This window comes from Oryzias melastigma, linkage group LG13, assembly GCF_002922805.2.
Source record: "Oryzias melastigma strain HK-1 linkage group LG13, ASM292280v2, whole genome shotgun sequence".
Lineage (NCBI taxonomy): Eukaryota > Metazoa > Chordata > Actinopteri > Beloniformes > Adrianichthyidae > Oryzias > Oryzias melastigma.
The window spans coordinates 28,058,383-28,076,958 of record NC_050524.1 but is presented as its reverse complement, the minus strand read 5'-3'; the positions used below and the strand labels follow the sequence as shown (position 1 = coordinate 28,076,958).

At 38.0% G+C, this 18,576-nt stretch overlaps 1 protein-coding gene across 1 annotated transcript in view; it reads left to right on the top strand.

The window, feature by feature from the left end:
* lekr1 (leucine, glutamate and lysine rich 1) overlaps nt 1–15,215 on the top strand; it is a 103,398-nt gene extending 88,183 nt beyond the window's left edge. Inside the window, exons 10-12 of the mRNA XM_024278055.2 lie at nt 369–488; nt 1,697–1,897; nt 10,733–15,215. Coding sequence (XP_024133823.1) covers nt 369–488; nt 1,697–1,897; nt 10,733–11,164 — 753 coding nt within the window. The 3' untranslated portion in view covers nt 11,165–15,215. The remainder of the gene's footprint in view (nt 1–368; nt 489–1,696; nt 1,898–10,732) is intronic.
* Nucleotides 15,216–18,576: the final 3,361 nt, after the last annotated feature.

Below are 18,576 nucleotides of genomic sequence, written 5' to 3'. Positions count from 1 at the left end.
GGTCAGAATTTGTCATAATTCTTGATTAGTGAGAGTGGTTACCATAGAAATGTTGACTCAGACCGACTCGGACCAATCCCTGCTTTATGACGTCGTCTGGTTCCAACATAACCGCATCTGTATTGCGAACAAATGGCAACTGAATTGACCTGATTTTGCTGGAACCAGAAGCAAGTCATTTTCTGTTAGTGAGGTCCAGTTCTCATTTACAGTCAATTATCCTGTCACATAAAAAAAAAGAAGTTTGTGTCCTTATCAGGTTTTTTGACACAATCAATCTCAGTTTGAACGGGCTGTATTGTCAAAAATGACATGTTTGACAGAGACAACATCTAAACCAGACTTGTGTTACTTTTGTCAACCTGCAGATAAGAGACGTGAGGGAGGAGCTTCACAAAGAGGCGGAGCTTGAGCTGGAAAAAGAGAAGGAAAAGAACCAGTTTCTGCTCCAACAGTGTCAACTAGAAAACTCACAGCTACAGCAGAAGGTGAACACTATAACTTTTAATCATTTTTTTTTGCTATTCGATTCAGGAAAAGATCCTCCAGTCTAAAGGTTCTCATTAGTGTGTGCTGTTAAATGTGCTTTGTTAGCACACGAGCAACCAAATGCTTGGAAACAGAATTGTTGATTGTGCGGCTGATGAGTGAGGGCTGTGAAAGACAGCTTTATCAGAGCAGAAATCCAGGCGGTGACACACGACACAGCAGAAAACATCAGCATCTGGCAAACAGGCCTCATGCTGCGTCGAGTGGATTTACTCTCATAAAGCTTACTGCATGAGTAACAGGGAGCTGTCGGAGGGTCCATGAAACTTCAGATCTGTCGTTTGACAAACAAGAAATTCCACTGTCAAGCTCTAAATTCTTAACTTCTTCTTCATCTTTAAAGACCCACTTTGATCATTTTTGTTCTATTTTAAATGCGTTCCCATTGTTCTTTTAATTAGGGTTATGCCGTTTTTGACCAAAATGGAAAATTCTGACGTTTTCTCTGACATAGTTCCTGCAGAGCGGCAGGAGTTCATTAGAAATTCACCTCTGAGTTGTGGGCAGGACTGTTGGTGAGAAGAAGCCCCGCCCCTAAATTCCCTTCCCCGTTGCTTATAAGAGCTTGTAGACTGCCCAGCATATTTTTGATTTTTCATAAAGTACTAATTCACAAATTAAATAAAGACATAAACTACTCAGAAATGTTTAGCTTTTGAGTTTTTGATTTGATTTGAAGTGGTTTATTTCAAGCAATTAAAAACAAGCATAATGCATGTCCAATACAATCAACAGAGGTTATCTGTACAAGGATATAGGATAACTAGGCATCACATCATACATTTCTTGAAAGGCAGTGGGAGGAAGCGAATTTATATAATCCCACTGATGCTTAATTTTTACATTTTCACATCCTCCACTCAAAATGTCACAAGAAAATGTTAAGAACACAAATATTTTTATTGAAGTCGATCCACAATGTAAGTTCTGATCATGTTTGCCACTGTGGATTCCTCTTCCACTCACTCAATGTTTTAAGCCCATGAAGGTTAAAATAATCACTAAATCTCTTATAGTTTCAAATCTAGACATCATCTCATTTCATTAGGATATTTTGCAATAACTGTGGAGAATGTATGAAACCTCCGACAGCCCTTCTGATAACCTGTGACTTTCTTTAAATATTTTTTTCTATTTCTCCCTGAAGTGTACAGAGAAATCACTGGAGGTGCAGGACCTGCAGGAGGAGCTGCTGCAAGAAAGGAGGAGACGGGAAGAGGAGAGAGCCCAGGATGAGGAGAGAAAGAGGCGAGAGGAGGAGTCCCACCAACAGGAGGCTCGAGAGCTTAGCCACGCTAAAGCCGAGCTCCAGCAGACGAGTGAGAAGAATGCTGAACTAATAGAAGAGGTGTGTGCGTCTGTATTCAGCTGCATAATATTGACAGAATGCATATGAGAACAAACACTTCCTTCAGGTGGTAGCACGCCATCTTTGTGCCAACACTGTTAACTCCAGGGTGGACTGAATTTATCAGATGTGTATTTACAATAACATGAGGGAGCTTTAAAGAAACACCGGCAGAGTAAATATTAGCTTTTTTTAGCAGCATGCACAGGGATCCAAGTCACTGCCAGCACCATCAGAAAGTGTGAAATAAAGATAAAAACATGGAAGTGGTTCATAAAGGAAGGAAGATAGTTCATGTGAGGAACTAGAGAGGAAGTAAGAATGAGGGAGAGTCACTGTGGATGTGTGTGGGAGTAAATGAAAGAGCACAAACACATTTTATGAAGGATATAAAAAAAAAAAAACAGGAAGGACAGCTTCCCTAAACGATGAGGAGTTTGGGTTTGGGCAGACATTTGTTGTGCGGGTGTTTTCACAGTCTTTCCATCTGTGGGTTTCACGTTTACACGCGTTTGTGTCTATTTGAGATGTTTTTTTTTTAGTTCACTTTGGAAAAGTGGAACCAAAACAAGAAGCTGAGATTTCACAATTTAATAGGCAAATAAATAGAATGTAGGTGTGACTTTAAAAGTATTTCTCAAAGGGAAACAATCACGTCAGTTTATCTGCAGCACATAGCCCAGTTACTCCTGATTACACCTCTAACATAACTGCACTGCAACAGCTGTCACAAACAAAGTGGGTTTTACATTGATTGATTGACTGATTTGGTTTTTTCAGACAATTTCAGCTATAAAAACAAAGGAAAAAAATATCCTGCAATAACTGAATCTTAAAAAAGTAAAACGACCCTTCTCTAAGTAAAGAAATCTTTTAAGAAAAAACTTTTCAGAAAGTTCTTCAATAGCAAAATAGTCTTAATTAGGGGAAACATGTCTTATATAGTGGTGACTAGAATTGTTTTCATTTTTCTAACCCCATTGGCTGAGTTTTTGCATATTCAAAGGGTCTATACAAGGGGTGTCAAACTCAATCACACAGGGGGGCCAAAATCCAAAATATCCTAAATGTAAAAAAATAAAAATAAAATGCTATCTTCTTGACATAAATGCTCCTAATCATTAAATCACACTTATTCACAGGACATTCAATTAAATGTGATTGTAAATCTGAGTTTGATTAATTTCATGAAATGGAGTAAGAAGAAGCTCATTAATATATTCCCACTCCTAATGTGGTACTTAACATTTTTTAGTTGCTATAATCTGGTTTCTAACATCTACTAGAAGTTATTCATGTTTTTTCAGGCCAAAGATGAATTGCTTGTTGATAATCATGATGTTAAAATAGTTATTTACATCATTGCCATGGCTACCTAACAGTAATGATCACATGACGACATTGGATCAGGTGAAGTCAATTAACAGAAGCCAACCAAGCTGGTTTGATTGTGGACATAACCTGAGACAGTCACACTAAACCTGGACTGTCTGACCCCAAACATACAAACAGTCATTTTCTTTTTGTATTTTAGCTTTCTAGTTACTTTTCCTTTGCACTCTCTTTTTTTTAAGTAAAATTGGCCTCAGATCAGGTCACAAGATGCTGTTTTTTTTCAATCTTTAGTTAGCCAGATAAGAACCCATTGAGATCAGGATCTTTTATTCAAGGACGATCTGAACACGAGGTCAGCAGCTGAGCAGACTACATAGCAAAACACTTAGACAACAGAGGACAGACAAGTACAAATACAATTCAAAACACTACAAGAATAAAAGCAAATAAAAATTGCAGATAGAACATCAATTTAAGAGCGTAATAGTCAAAAGCAGAAGCAGCACTGTTCAGAAGATTCATTTCTTTAACATAATAAGGAACATAATTAAACAGCTTTGACTACTTTGTTCTCCTCTTTGCTGGATTCTACTTCACTTAATTCTTTTAGGGTTTTACTAACAAACACCATTTTTCTAAAGCTTCCTAAAAAATGTATTTATTTTCTAAAAAAACATTTTTTTAAATCATGGTAGCCCAGAATCCTTAAAGCGTCTTTTAACTAAAAAAAAAGGCCTCAAAAATCATCAAATTGTCTTCAGTTCTGGTGAATGGCTCTTAAGTTTTTCTCATCAAGGGGTTGTGACTTCTTCCTGACACAAAAAAACTCTTCCAGGAAGAGCTGTGTCATAAAGTCGTGAACTGGTTGTAAATCGTTTAACCTCAGCTAGCTAATTGGCTCATGGTCATTGGGGTGGGAATGTCATTTAATTTAAATTTAATGTAAATTTGATTTTTAGTGCTCTTCAAGTAAAAGCATTTTTTGTGGCCTTTGAATTAGGATTATGCCGTTTTTAGGCTTAAAAAAAAAAAAAAAACGTGTCATTTTGTAGGGCATAGTTTCTGCAGAGTGGCAGGAGTTCATTAGAAATTCACCTCTAAGTTGTGTGTGGGACTATTGGCAAGGAGTAAGCCTGTCTCCACTTCCCATCATCCATCCATCCATCCATCTTCTTGTCCGCTCCTTCCCTTTCGGGGTCGCAGGGGTGCCGGAGCCTATCCCGGCCACTTATGGGCGAAGGCGGGGTACACCCTGGACAGGTCGCCAGTCTGTCGCAGACTTCCCATCATCTATATATATATATACATATATGAATGTATGTATATATATATATATTTATGTATATATACATACTATATATATACATATATACAGTATGTGTATATATGTTTATATATAGTATGTATATATACATACTATGTATACATATATACATACTGTATATATGTATACATATAGTATGTATATATGTATATATACATACTATATATATATATATATATATGTATATATATATTGACCCTAAAACCACTCAGATTTCATTCCCCTCCGCTCGTTTTTGCAGGGTTTATAAAGAGGTTACTGGAAGCTTCAGACAAAGCAACTAAGTTGTAAGGTGTGAAACAAAAAGATGAAAGACGTTGAGTGGCTCTCTGGAGGCTGAGGAGATCTCCAAGTCAGGCAATTTATCTGCGTGAATGACACCTCACATTACAGCGACGGTGTAGCTCTGTAAAATTCTATGTAAAATTATTCATTAGGGCAAAAAACAGTCTTCCATCAGCACGCATGGCTTAACAAGAAAGTGCATTGTGTATGACATGTGGATCTGTCATTCTAACACAGAGTTCATTTGGAGTCTGCTGCCAGTAACACAAACAATACTGGTGGAGTCATGTTTGTAGAAGTCCTGTATTTTGCAGTTTTCTTTATAGACCAATGATTGAATAAAATATAAACAATCTTCTGTTCCTTTACAGTTCAGGTCAGAACGACTGAAATGTCCTCGATCCATCCTAATCTGCCAAGGTCATTAAGCCATTTCCTCCTATCCTTTTCTCATCATTTGTTCATCACCTCGTGTGACCTCCTCCCCCTGTTCCTCCATTCATCCTGCTGAGCTTTGAGATGCTGGAGTCTGACAGCCCTCAAACAGCCCTTCATCTGCCTTTTTAACTGCCTCCCTTTCAGAGCGCCTGTCCAGATTGGTTCAGCCAGTTCAAGGTGCCCCGATGCCAATTTCACAGCTGACATGCTCTTTTATGTCAGCTGGACCCTCGGCATCACAGCTCCCTCTCCCCCCACACTCTTTATCTTTCTTTCCTTTCTCGTCTCAATTAAAGTGGCTATTTTTGTTGTTCTGTGACAGTAGTTAAAGCACATCAGTTTGTGCAACGCTTTCAGATGTGTTTTCTTTCTGTCTCTTTTCATTTTTCATTTTGATCTTTCAGCTCATCATCTTTCCGGGCTTCTCTTTGGATCTAGTTCCATCCAAACCTTTAATGCATGGTTTTCTTTTGAAAAACTCCCATTGATCTGTGAATGTTTATGTGTGCTGCTGTGAGATAACGAGGCTCTGATCACAACCTTGAGATATCACTCTGTTGCTAAGAAACCATGTCCGAGCGTTTTAGCTTGAGCTCCTCATCGACCTTTCACCCACTATTTTCAAGACAACCGAGCAATATTCAGTCTCTGCAGATCAATTCACCGTTTTGTGAACCGAAAACAGATATGATGTCTAAATCATTTCTTTGGTTTGTTTATGAAAAAATGTATTTTTGTAAAACAGCTGTGGAGCCCTCTGTCAGATTAGTGTCCCATCCATGTTGGTTTTGGATTATGTCATTAACTTGTCATGGGCCAAAGCTGAGTCCCTGATTGGTTGATGCAACGTGTCTTCTTCACCAAAGTTCAGATATTTAAAAAACATTGCGGCTGGATGCCCAAAACGTGAAATGGCTTCCAAAACACGCCTCGCCCGTCTCTAGTGACCCACCGGAGAACCTCTAATTGCATCTGTACATTGACTGGCGTGCAAACCCTGTTTAGTGCGAACAAACACTTGAGAACTGGTCCAAATGGCTTATTTCCTTCGCCAACTTTGCAGCCAGACGTCGTCACTAAGCAGTGATTGGTCCAAGTCAGTCGGTCTAAGTCATTGTTTCAATGGGAACTGCTGTTGTGAGCTTGTTGTAAGTCCACACCCCTTCCACTTGAAAGTGGGGTACATAAAATCTGTCAAACATTTCAAATGTTCGACATGAGGACCCTTATTTTTATTGAAGCGTCTGAATTGGCCATTTTATAACGTGAATAACTTGCACTACGGAAAAAATAAAAAAATAGGATTAAAAAAATGTTCAAAAGTATCAGAGAAAGAATGGTTCTTCTGACAAATATATCTGCGTAATTGCTGTTTATTTCTCAGTTGAAGTCCCATGGGCACTTACTGTTTGGAATAAGAGTCAGATTTAATATTCAGGACAATTTATGTCCTTTGTGAAAAAATATATTGAAAAGATGAAATTTGACGGGAAAAAAAATCCAACAACTTGTCGATCTAGGAGCACAACGATAGCCAGCCAATCAAATCATGGCACTGACGTGACAACAACGTCTGCTTCGCCCTATTGGACCAAAAAAATTAAGAATCTGATGGAATAGAAAAACATCCATATACGCACTTCTGGTTTTAAGACACAGAGAGAGAGAGTGACACTCCTCATCTGTGTCATAAAGTACGCTGCTACAGACTTTAGTTTAGAATAAAAATAAAAAAATAAAAACTCTATGTTGAGCAATACTCCAATGTTGTTTAGTAAATGTTTTACAAAGCATGATCAGAAGTGTTTTTGATGAGTATGGATCGTTGATGGATCTTCTCAGGCCGCAGGGGATACGGGGTGAAAAGGGGACGGGAACGGGGGTTCTCCGTATTCGCAGATGTCTCCGGTCCCTAACCCCCACAAATAAGGGGGAAGGATATGGTCGGCTTTTAATAAAAAAATATATTCCCTAATTTAACTTTTAATCGGATTCTTTATACAAAGACAAACATATTCAATTCTCAGTCAACAATTTGAACATTTTAGGGATTGTGTCAATAAAGGAAAAAAAAAAATTCCCGCCCGTGTTGAATTTTAAATGAACTATTGCCGCTCTGCAGAAACTATGTCCTAGAAAACAATGTGTTTTTTTTTTATAATTTGGCTAAAAGCGTCATCATTTTAATTAAAAGACCACTGGGAACACTTTGAAAAAAAGACCAAAAGATGATTTTAGGAAGTGTGTTCATTTCTACTTATTTTGAGATAGTTAGTTCGGCCCAATCCAAATTCTTCCCTTCTCCCCTCGCCTCAATTTGAAGGGGCAGTTTTAGTGCAACTATGTTCGTATTTTTTTTTTTTTTATTTCACCCTCTTCACATCGGTGTGCTCTGAAGCACAGACATTTACATTTAAATATAAGTAATGACTTTTTGTTATAGGATGACCTTTTTAAAGTGATAAAACTGCTGTTGTTTTGTATATTCAAGCGCTGGAAGTTCCACGTTAACGCTGGTGGACGGGCGATCATTGGTGACGTCATGGAAGGAAAGTGACGTCTGAATAATGAGACACTATTTTTTCACGTTGTGTATGTGGCAGTGCTGCAGTGAGGTTGTATAGACAGAACTGTGCAAATGAGAACACATGCAAACACGCCTCACTGAGGCCAACTCTCCTATTATGCATTCATTCCTCCACTCGCATCTCCGTCCTTCTGTCCGCCCCCTCCCAGGGTCTCCACCCGCCGCCCCCCTCCCGTCTGACAGGAGCTTCATTGATGTTGACGAGTGCGTGTCTGGAGGAAAATGTGCTTGACCTTTGATCTACTGCTGTGGATTGAGGTCAAAAAAACGTGCGAGGCGTTTGCGAGTCTGCGTGCGCTCCCGTCGGAATGTGGTTTACAGTGTTAGATTAAAAGCGGGGGCTCTTTGAGTTTGTGTGGGACTTTCATCTAATAGCCTTGTAATCCTGCTCTCACTATGGGCCCCTAATGATGGCTGCATCTCTGCGCGTTTAAACCGCCACGCACAACATCTCACACACGTACACACCCCAACACGTGCCAGCATATAAACTTGCAGGAAGGAGATTTACTCTCTTAAGTATTTCATGCAGGCACCTAGAGGAAGTGGATTAATGTGTGTCCGCCACACACGCTCCTGGAATAAATAAAAAAAAAGAACACCCTGCTGAACGTGGCTTTTGTGCCTCATCAAATTACTTGTTTCTTAATGCTGGTGACAACACAACAACGTTTGTGTCTTTGTAACTGTACAAATCCACATTGAGAATGTGTCCTTTTATCAGAACGGGTTCTTTTTGCCTCTTTTTACTGCACAGTGGGAGGAGTTGTGGGCGCTCCAGTACACAGGAAGATCACAAACTTCTTTGAAATGACTTCCACTGATTAAACTCTCCTAACCAGCCGCGGCACTGATGTGTTGTGTATCCTGTAAATTGTGTGTGTGTGCTGTGGTCGGACGAGGAATGTCTGCTGCATTCCGGCAGAATATTTTCCAAATAAGTTCATTTTAGATGAGTTTGGAAGGTGTTGCAGATAGCAGAAGAAAGATAGTTCTCATTTTTAGCTGGATTATTTGTTTATTTCATTGAGCTGATGAAAAGGCCTTACAATATCTTTGTCAGATAAAATTGTCTGTCTAATCTTTTTGAGCTTATATGAATGTTAACCATGTGATAGTCAAGATTGGCAATCCTTGAGTGGTCCATAAAGACTGCCATGGTATCAATAGTCTTCACGGGTGGACGTGGGGTACAGGCAAACCTGTAGGTGGCCCGGACATAATTTTAAGGTCGTAGACCACTCAGTGAGTCCATAGAGCTAAAACCACTCATTTCTTGTAACATTACAAAGGTAATAATTAAACACATAAATTAAATAACTCAAAAATTTGACTAATCAACAGTTTTGCCCTGTGCTGTGGTCCCCCTTACCTGACGCTACCGTTAGCCAAGCTAGGTGGGGGTGTGTCGGGGCAGAAGAGGGGGTTGTCACTAGTTGGTGCTTCTTTCACTTGAAGACAGAAACTTGAAGGATGAAAAAGCTGCAAAATACGCCTTCAGGGACAACTTTAAGGTCAAAAAATGAAAGAAGAGGAGGACAAACTGACTCAATGCAGAGGTTTATCTGGTTTATTTACATTAAATTGCTTGGAATTTGGTCAAAATTTCTCTAGAAAAAGAAGAATTTAACTGGTGATCTATTTTTTTTCTTCTTAATTTAAAACCTTAACAACAGAAAACCTTCAACATTTTTGTGTTTGAACAATTACAGGTATGAAGCCCAATGAGGCAATTGTTTTGTGATAATGGGCTACATAAATAGAATTGACTGTTAGAAATGAGAAAATTAGATAGAATGTAGTTTGTGAATGTATCACCTGCACACTCTATGTGCTGCATTTTTCATGCAATCATAGGAGCCAGTGTGCCCACCTCACTAAGGACCAGAGCACGACAGAATTACCCGCATGTCTTAGGTGAGTGTAACTTATGAGTGCACCACAATATACTTACCACACACGACAAAGGTACGTTGAGTTTTCATGATGTTCCTTAAGGTGGCCGTACGAGCCTCGAGTGAACTGCAAGACACACCTTTGCACCCCTTACGACCTCTTTATGACCCTCCACGGCCCTAAACAACCCAATGAATGTGACAAATGTTCCCTATCTGCTAAATTGTAGCTTTAAGGATTTTTCGTTGGGATGCAAACAACACATGCCCGTTATCCAACAGCAGATGGTCCTAATAATGTAAACTCTTCAAAATGGCACATGTTTGTAATTAAATGAGCCACTAAGCAGTATTTCTGAGTATGCAGCACATTGGAGGGAAACACATGTGAAATCCCAACGACAGCCATCACAGAAGGTTTTTTTAATTACAAAATTGGTTTTGGATACAAAGCACTGAGCCGACCCCCCCCACAGTCTTACAGTTTGTTTTAGTCATATTTCATCAACAACAAAAAAAAAAGCTCTATGTATCCGTCGACCTGAACTTGTAAACATCGTAATGTTTCCCACGTTGGAGTCATGAGACAAATTCCAGCCGCTGTTGTGATTGCAGGGGAACAAACTCCTCGTCCGTGCATTTATCAGTCAGCACGTGCACAGGTTGTCCTGCGTGTCTCTCAGCCCCTTTCTGCATGTGTGTTGAGCACTTTTGTCATGCATGCTCTGTGTTTTTCTGTGCTGGAACAGCTAGCCTGTTAGGTCTTTGTGTTTCAGCTCTTTTTTTAATGACAGTCCAGCTACCTGCAGCACTATTCATTATTGATCAACCAGCAGTCTGCTCTGGCCTTCTGTCTCTAATTGGCTCTGAACAAAAAAACACATTTAATGTCTTTGATCTACTTTTTTTTCTCACTGCCTGCTGAAACTTGGACGGCAAGGTTTTATGCTTGCTGTCTTATCTTTTTCCAGGTGATGTTTCTCCAGGAGACCGTGAGGAAGGAGTGTGAAGAGAGAGAAGAGCTCACTGCTGCTTTGTGTCAAGCTCAGCAGGAGCTCTTTGGGCAGCAATCCATAGGATCCCATCCAGGATCTTCCAAGCACATTCCAGACCCCAGGGAAAGACAACCACCCTCGGGGCTCACGGGTATTCAGCTCCAGCCGGAGGTCAGCGTACCTTTGACTCACTCCTCAAACCCTCCAAACACATTCAGGCCCTCCCCTGCCCAAACAGAAAAGGACAGAGGCCTGGACCCAGACAAAGAAAGAGCAACAAGGAGGCTGGAGAATGAAAGCAGAGAGGTGTTGCTGGGTGGAGAAAAAAGACTTCCTCCTAACCTGAAAGTAAGAAGGTCCACAAGTGAAGTCAAACACAAGGCCAATTTAGGGAGTAGGAGAAAATAGAAATACCCCAAATCTTTGTATTTATTAACCACAAGCTGCAAATTTTTAAAATGAAAGACGTCATAATCGATGGGTATCAACTAGGGGTGTTGGAAAAAAATGATTCTGTGATATATTGCGATATTTCATTTAGTGATACTTATATCTATTTAAAATGTTGATAAGAAGATATTTAATTAAATATTTACACTTTGACCAGATCTACGACGCACCAGAACAAGATCTTGCGAGAACCAGCTTGAGTGAAATGTTCAGTCTCATTGTTTCAGTCAGCATTGCGATTTTGGGTATGAGAAATGTATTACTTAATATGACTTAGTTTTTTTTCAAGTCATACTCTTTGGAAAAAGAGAAAAATTGTCTTGGGATATATGTTGTATACCGACACGTGTATTGCGAAATGTTTACGCAATAGTATGATATCGTGATCTATGCATCACGATTCGTACAACATCGTAATATGTGTATCGTGATATATGAATTGGGATACATATTTTGATATGGGAATCAGGATACATATCGTGATATGTGTATCGTGATACATATCGTGTTATGTGTATCGTGATACGTACGTGATATGTGAATTGTGATACATATTGTGATATGGGAATCGGGATACTCACATTTCGTGGTATGAGTATTGTTTCGTGATATGCATTGTGATATGTATAGCATCGTGTGGTATCGTGATATGTGTATCGGGATACGTATTGTCATACATATCCTGATATGTGTATCTTGAAACGCATTTATCGTATATGTGTATTGTGATGGTATTGTATTGTGATATATGCAATGCAATACATATAGCATTGTGACATATGTATTGGGCTACGTATAGCATCGTGATATGTGCATCGGGCTACGTATCGTAATGTGATATGTGTATTGAGATACGTATCGTGATATGTATATCAACATATGTATCATATTGCCAGATTCTTGCCAATACAAACCCCATGTATCAACCTCCAACATTATAATGTTATATCCCTGATTTTGTTTTTTTTAACCTTTATTTTATCAGGTGAAAAACCCATTGAGATCAGGATCTCTTTTTCAAGGGTGACCTGGCCTAGAGGTCAGCATCACACGTCTTTTAAATAGGGTTATAATATAAAGTAAAAGTATGAAACTGAAAGATGATTTTACAATATTTACAATATAAAATTTGAAATTTGGTGCATTAGAGAGAAAGTGATTTTTAAGAGGTAGTATAAGTAAACATTTTTAGCAGAGTGCAAAGGGTATGGGCAGTATGATGAATAATTCAATACAACAATCGTAAGCTGCATTCGTTTAACAGCACGCATTATGAGCATTGGCAGTGTTTAATGGAATCTTTTCCTTTGGTGCACATAAATGAGCGGAATAAACCTAATGAAGCTAGCTAAGACCATTTTAGTTTTGTTTGTAGGCTGTTCCAAGCTGAGGGGGCAGAAAAAATGACGGTTTGTTTTCCAAATTCAGTTTGTACTCTGGGAACATACAGATGAAAAACTTCATTTGAGCGTAAGTTATATTGACTGGTGGTTCTTTGGAAAAGTGAACAGGGGTATGATGGGACCAAACCAAGCAACGCCTGGTAGATCAGAGTCACCTTCACATGCTCAGGGAAGGCCACTCGGCTCTTGCATAAAGCTCACAGTGATGGGTTAGATGGCTACAACCAGTTACAAATCTCAGAGCACAATGATACACAGTATTTAGTCTTTGTAGACAGGTGGATGACACATTCATGTGCAGGACATCTCCATAATTGATCAGACGCAAAAATGTGGCTGCCACTACAACCCTTGGAGCTTTGAGTGAGAAACACCATTTATTTCTAAAGCAGAACCCTAGTTTCATTTTTAATTTGTGTATTAAAGAGGGAATATACAATTTAAAGGAAAGCTCGGAATCAAGTACAAAGTCGAGGCATTTAAAGCTGTTTATAATTTCTATTGATTTGTTATTTTCAGTTTTAAGTACTTAGGTGATCTCCTGATTTACGTCTATGTGAAAAAATCATCACCTTTGTTTCTTCTGTATTTAGAACTATTTTTAATAATTTAAGACAAGACTGAACTATGTTAAAAGCAGACTAAAAAATCAAAAGCTTGAGTTATTGACTGGGAGCAGCAGTAAATGACAGTGTCGTCGGCATAAAGATGGTATGACGCATTTGGTAAGTTTTGACCTAAGTTGTTAATGTAGAAAGAGAAGACCTAGTATTGAGCCCTGTGGCACATCTTTCTGTATCTCACGAGTCAGAGAAGTGGTGTCTGATATCTGTACTGATTGGGATCTGTTTGACAGATAGTTGACAAACCACGCAGTAGCTTGATCGGATATACCAATGCTGACTATTTTTACTAGGACAGTGTGATCTGCGGTGTCGAAGACTTTTAAGAGGTCAATAAAGAGGGTCACAGAGTATTTTTTACAGTCGATGGCCTGAATAACATCGTCTAAAACTTTAAGGTTGCCATAATAGTACTGTGCTTTTATCTGAAACCGGACTGAAATTTAGATAAGATGCTATTCGTTTCTAGAAAGTCCTTTTTCACTTTTTCAAACAATTTTGCCAGGGTGTATAGTTTGGATATTGGCCTGTAGTTATTTACATTTTTATTACTAACTTTCTTTTTCTATTTTTTATTGGACTGTGAGAATCCAGGTACACTTTTAGAAGTCATATTTGTTTGCTACACTGCCAAAAAAATATGTTTATTTGTTTTCTTTCTGCTAATTTATGCTAATGTTTATCATTATAAAGCTAAAAAAATAAACATACTATTGATTGTGCATAAAAATGAACTGGTAAAATTATAAAGATATTAAATTAAACTAGTTTTTATTATTTAATATTTTTCAAGCGGTGTATTTATAAAGAACTTTTTAAACTCTTTCCACTCAGAAAAATGTCACCTATTATTTTGTCATGAACTGACAAGAACATTTATCCATTTAAAGAACAATATATGTAGTAAAAATGTAATACTGACACACATAAATACATTAAATTCACGTCACAAATGTACCTAAATCTACATACACATGCTCATGTACTAGTGTGATAAATTCCTTCCTCCACGTCTGTAATAATAACATTTTTTTTCTTTTTGGGCTAATATTCAAACCTTGCTTCAGGTTTTCTTTTAAACGATTCCAGTTTTTTTGATATTTTGAGGCTCACTCCTTTTGTTTTAAAATAACTCCCATCCGTATCCCCAAATAATAAAGGATTTCTCAAAGTGTGATGGCTCTAGATTCATTTTAAATCCTGTTTCTGCTGCATGTAAACTTAAAAATTACAACAAAAAACATGTTAAATGGTGGAATATGGAACAACCCCGTGTCATTAAATGGAAAAATAACAAGCATGTTTCCTGCATGTTGCAGGGGCATTTAGTGGAGTTGCAAAACATGTGGTTTTATATTTAAATAGGTAAATAAAGAGCATTGTTTAGACCAGTCGGGCAGTGTTATGAAGTTTACGATGGAAACAGTTTTGCTTTTCTTTATATAGATAAATAAAGATGGAGATTGAAGATCTAGCATGAACAACGTTGAGATAGAATCAGGTGAAGGCAGCATTAGGAGTCGTGTGAAGGTTGTTATGAAAAGCATTGGTTGACCCCGGCCTGTCGGATCATGCAGATTTCCTGCGTAAAATTTGGTTTGCAGTTCAAAAAAAGCTTACCGACACATTCCATGACACGCATTCTGTGTGTAACATCTGGAAGCTGAAAGTAAAACGCGTATTCTCTTGTTCTTTTATAGTGCACACAGCAAAAAACTCTTCATACTGAACTCTTTTTTTTTTTACGTCACATTTTGCTGCAATCCGACCCTGGATCTCTCATTAGACTGAGGGGCCTTGACAGCAGGTTTGGCCCCACCCATGCAAACAAACAAAAGAAACTCACACAAACAGCGGTCGCTCGGCTCTCTCTCCCCTCGGGCTTGGAGTGTTACTGACATCACCCTCTCTCTGGAAGGTCTTTCCATCCACCCCGTCCTTTCCGCTCCTCTACATTTGGGATGAATTGGCATGGTGGGAGAATGCATGAAGTGTGTGAGGCATGGAACTCATTTCCCAGCTTGCTGGCACACATGCTCACAAGCTTTCGCTGGGCTCTTTCCTCTTGCTGTCCATCTGTGAGACGATGCGCTCTTCACTTATGCATCAAAGGTGAAAAACTCTTCCTGGTGCTCAAACACACTCTCTGAAACCTTTAGGTGAACTAAAGACTTTATTCTTCTAGAGTTGAATGAGATAAAAGCTGAGAGATTTAGCAAAAAAATAAACTTTATTGTTACTTTATAGTCTTTTTTTTACTAAAATAATCGACTTTTTGCACTTTAAAAAGAGTCACTGTAACCCACATCCCGTCCAGACCTACAAAATTAGAAGATTTCACTAACTTTCATGTTTTTGCCTCTGGACAAAAACTCGATTAATGATTATTTTTGTTTAAAATAAACAAAATCTGTGTTTACTTCTGGGTTGGCTCATTTTTAAATTAGTTGCAAAGCTGTAATCATTTCCACATCTCAATAGTGATGAAAACATGACACCGAAAGGCACAATTACTGTGATCTGCTAAAGTGGTGCTGACAGTGGATGTCTTATTTTCCAGAAACTCAAATTGAGGCAGCAAAAAAACTTCTGTCGATCTTGCAAAACCCCAAAACTGTGAGTAAAATTGTCTTAACCCTGAGTAGTCTGGGGACTTTTTTTAGCAGGGGTGTAGGGAAAAATTGATTTGGTGATATATCGCGATAATTCATTTGCCGATACTTGTATCAATTTAAAATGCTAACAAGAAGATATTTAAGTAATTATCTATGAGCGGCATTCAGTGTCTTACTTTTGTTTTCCACTGTTTCTACGTATATGTGGCAATGTTTGATATCTATTCAACCTCAGCTTCTTCTTTTTTTTTTTTTTTACAGAAACATTTTTGAGTATTTTACACAATAATTCCACAGTGAATCTGAAATTGTTCAAAACACTGAATAATTCCAAGTAGAAAATGTCATTTTTACTTCAAAAATGACAAAAATTGAGACCAATCTGTTTTATGTTTTATAGCTTAAAGTTCAAACATGCAGAGACAAAATAAAAATGTATAAATCTACAAACAAAACAAAGAAAAGATTTTTAAAAAGTGGTGAAGTTCCATTCAAATTTCTACAGATTTATTCCTAGTGGAGTCACAATTATGTGTCATAATTCAATTTATGTTTGTTATAAAACAAAAATGTGCAAACTAAAAACTTTTTGAAACCTTTACATTAAATTCCGAATGAAATTGTGCTAATTTACTCATTCTTACTTCTTAATTAACAGCTGATGTGATTGGCAAACTCACTGGTGAGTTCAGAAACTGTACTGAAGGTCAAAATTTGTGGCCTAAATCGGACATTTTGATCATTAATTGTTTTATTAAAGTTTCTTGTTTGAAATGTACTTCTGCTTGAGATTTGTGGTTGTTTTAGGAACTCAAAGTGAGGCAGGTTTAATTATCTGTGATCAGTTTTCAGGGTCTGTGTCTGATGATTTAGAGTGACACCTTGTGGCGTCGTGCAGAACTACAATCGAAGGCTCAGTTTTACAGTAAAGCAGACAAAATAAAATTATAGTGAAATGACAATAAAAAAGCACTAAAAACATCAGAACATGGTGGATGTGTACTGCCAATTTTTTTTTTTTAACCGCTAGTAAAATTTACATAATTGAAGGTGTGAAACTGTGCAATTGTAAAAACGTCTTGCACCAGAAAGGTTTGTTTCTTCCCAAAAAGGAAAGAAAACTTCCCATTTTTGTTTGGATGACAGGCAAATGTGTTTTTTTGCAAACATTTTCAAATTTCTCTGCTAAATTTAGGGTGTTTCCTCCTCTTGACCCCTGTGCTAAAAGGATTTAAGTCATGGTTCTCTACCATCTTGGGCTTTCCATTCATTGAAATCCAGTCATATCTCTTATACTGAGAGTCTGTGTCTATTATTTTGCTTTGCAGCCATAGATAAGGTGTTCTCCTTAAATAAGGAGTAGAGGTTCACCCCTTTAAAAAAAAAAGACTGGCGTTAAATCGATGTAACATTGAATATAAGACACAAAGATCCGCTCCGTTACCATTGCATTTCACCCCAACACAAACGGAAGGTAGACGGTAATCTAAACAAGCCGTGCACGCTCTGTAGTAATAATGATAATAGGACAGGCCTGCTGTCTTGTCCCTGGGGAGTCTGCATCAGCAGCTTGTAAACACATACTAAAGGAGGGGGGCTCTGTGTGAATAACTGAGCCCTTGTTCGTCACCGGGTGTCCCTGAACACCTCTCTCCTGCGTGGTTATGGTCTTTTTGGAATTCTGCGCTCCCACAGCCCTCCCACACCCTGTAATTAGTGTCACCCGGGCAACCGGAGAAAGAATGCTCAACATTCTTGTTGTCGTGGTAACTACGTAAGCGAAGGGTGTAGGTGCTGGTTGGAGGTAATGATGAGCACAATAAGTGCATTACTCAAACGGAGGTCAAACTGGATGTGTGAGCAAAGTTGGGTGAACAAATTATGTTTTTGTAAGTTTAAAGTGACTCTATGTAAAGAATTAAAATGCTGACCCTTAGGCAAGATGTGCTTCACGGTTACTCTGCACTGATGCTATTGATTCAATAACTTTTGTAATGTTATTTGGATTTGCTTTATTTGTGTTACTGTATTTTTTTAAATGTTTCTTTGCTATTTTTCATTTCACTGTAGAAAACAAATCATTATGTGTGTTCATTAAAGACACACTCCAATAAAAGTTATGTTTGCAACATGATTTTGTGGCATTTTTCTGCTGATAGAGGACATAGATACTGAAAATTAAGCCTAAAATTCTCTAAGCTCTTAGTTAAATGTGTCCGAGTAATTATATCCGACCCTCAAGATCATTTTATTTTATTGGTATTTTATATTATCCTGTACTTATGTATAACTTGCATAATTTTGACAATTTTTATGGATAGTAAAATATTTAAAGATATTTAAGGTTTAAGTTGATTTATTCTAGAATAATATCCCTGCCTTTTTTTCATAGTAATGGTAAAAAGTTACGGTTTTAAAGTTTAAAAAATACGTTTTAGTGTGTTCGATAAATGTTTATCCTGTTCGGCCCACGACCTATGCAGTGTTTTGGATTTTAGCCCCCATGAGATGGAGTTTGACACCCCTGCTCTAAGTTATGGGTGATGGGAAGGGGGGTGTGGTGGCTCCACACAAACAGTTCATAACTGAGAGGGAAATTTATAATGAACTACTGCCACTCAACAGAAACTATGTCCCAGACAATGATACTGATTCCTTGATTTCAAGTTTAAAAAATACTTGATCTTAATTAAAAGACTACCGGGAACACTTTTAAATTAGATCAAAAG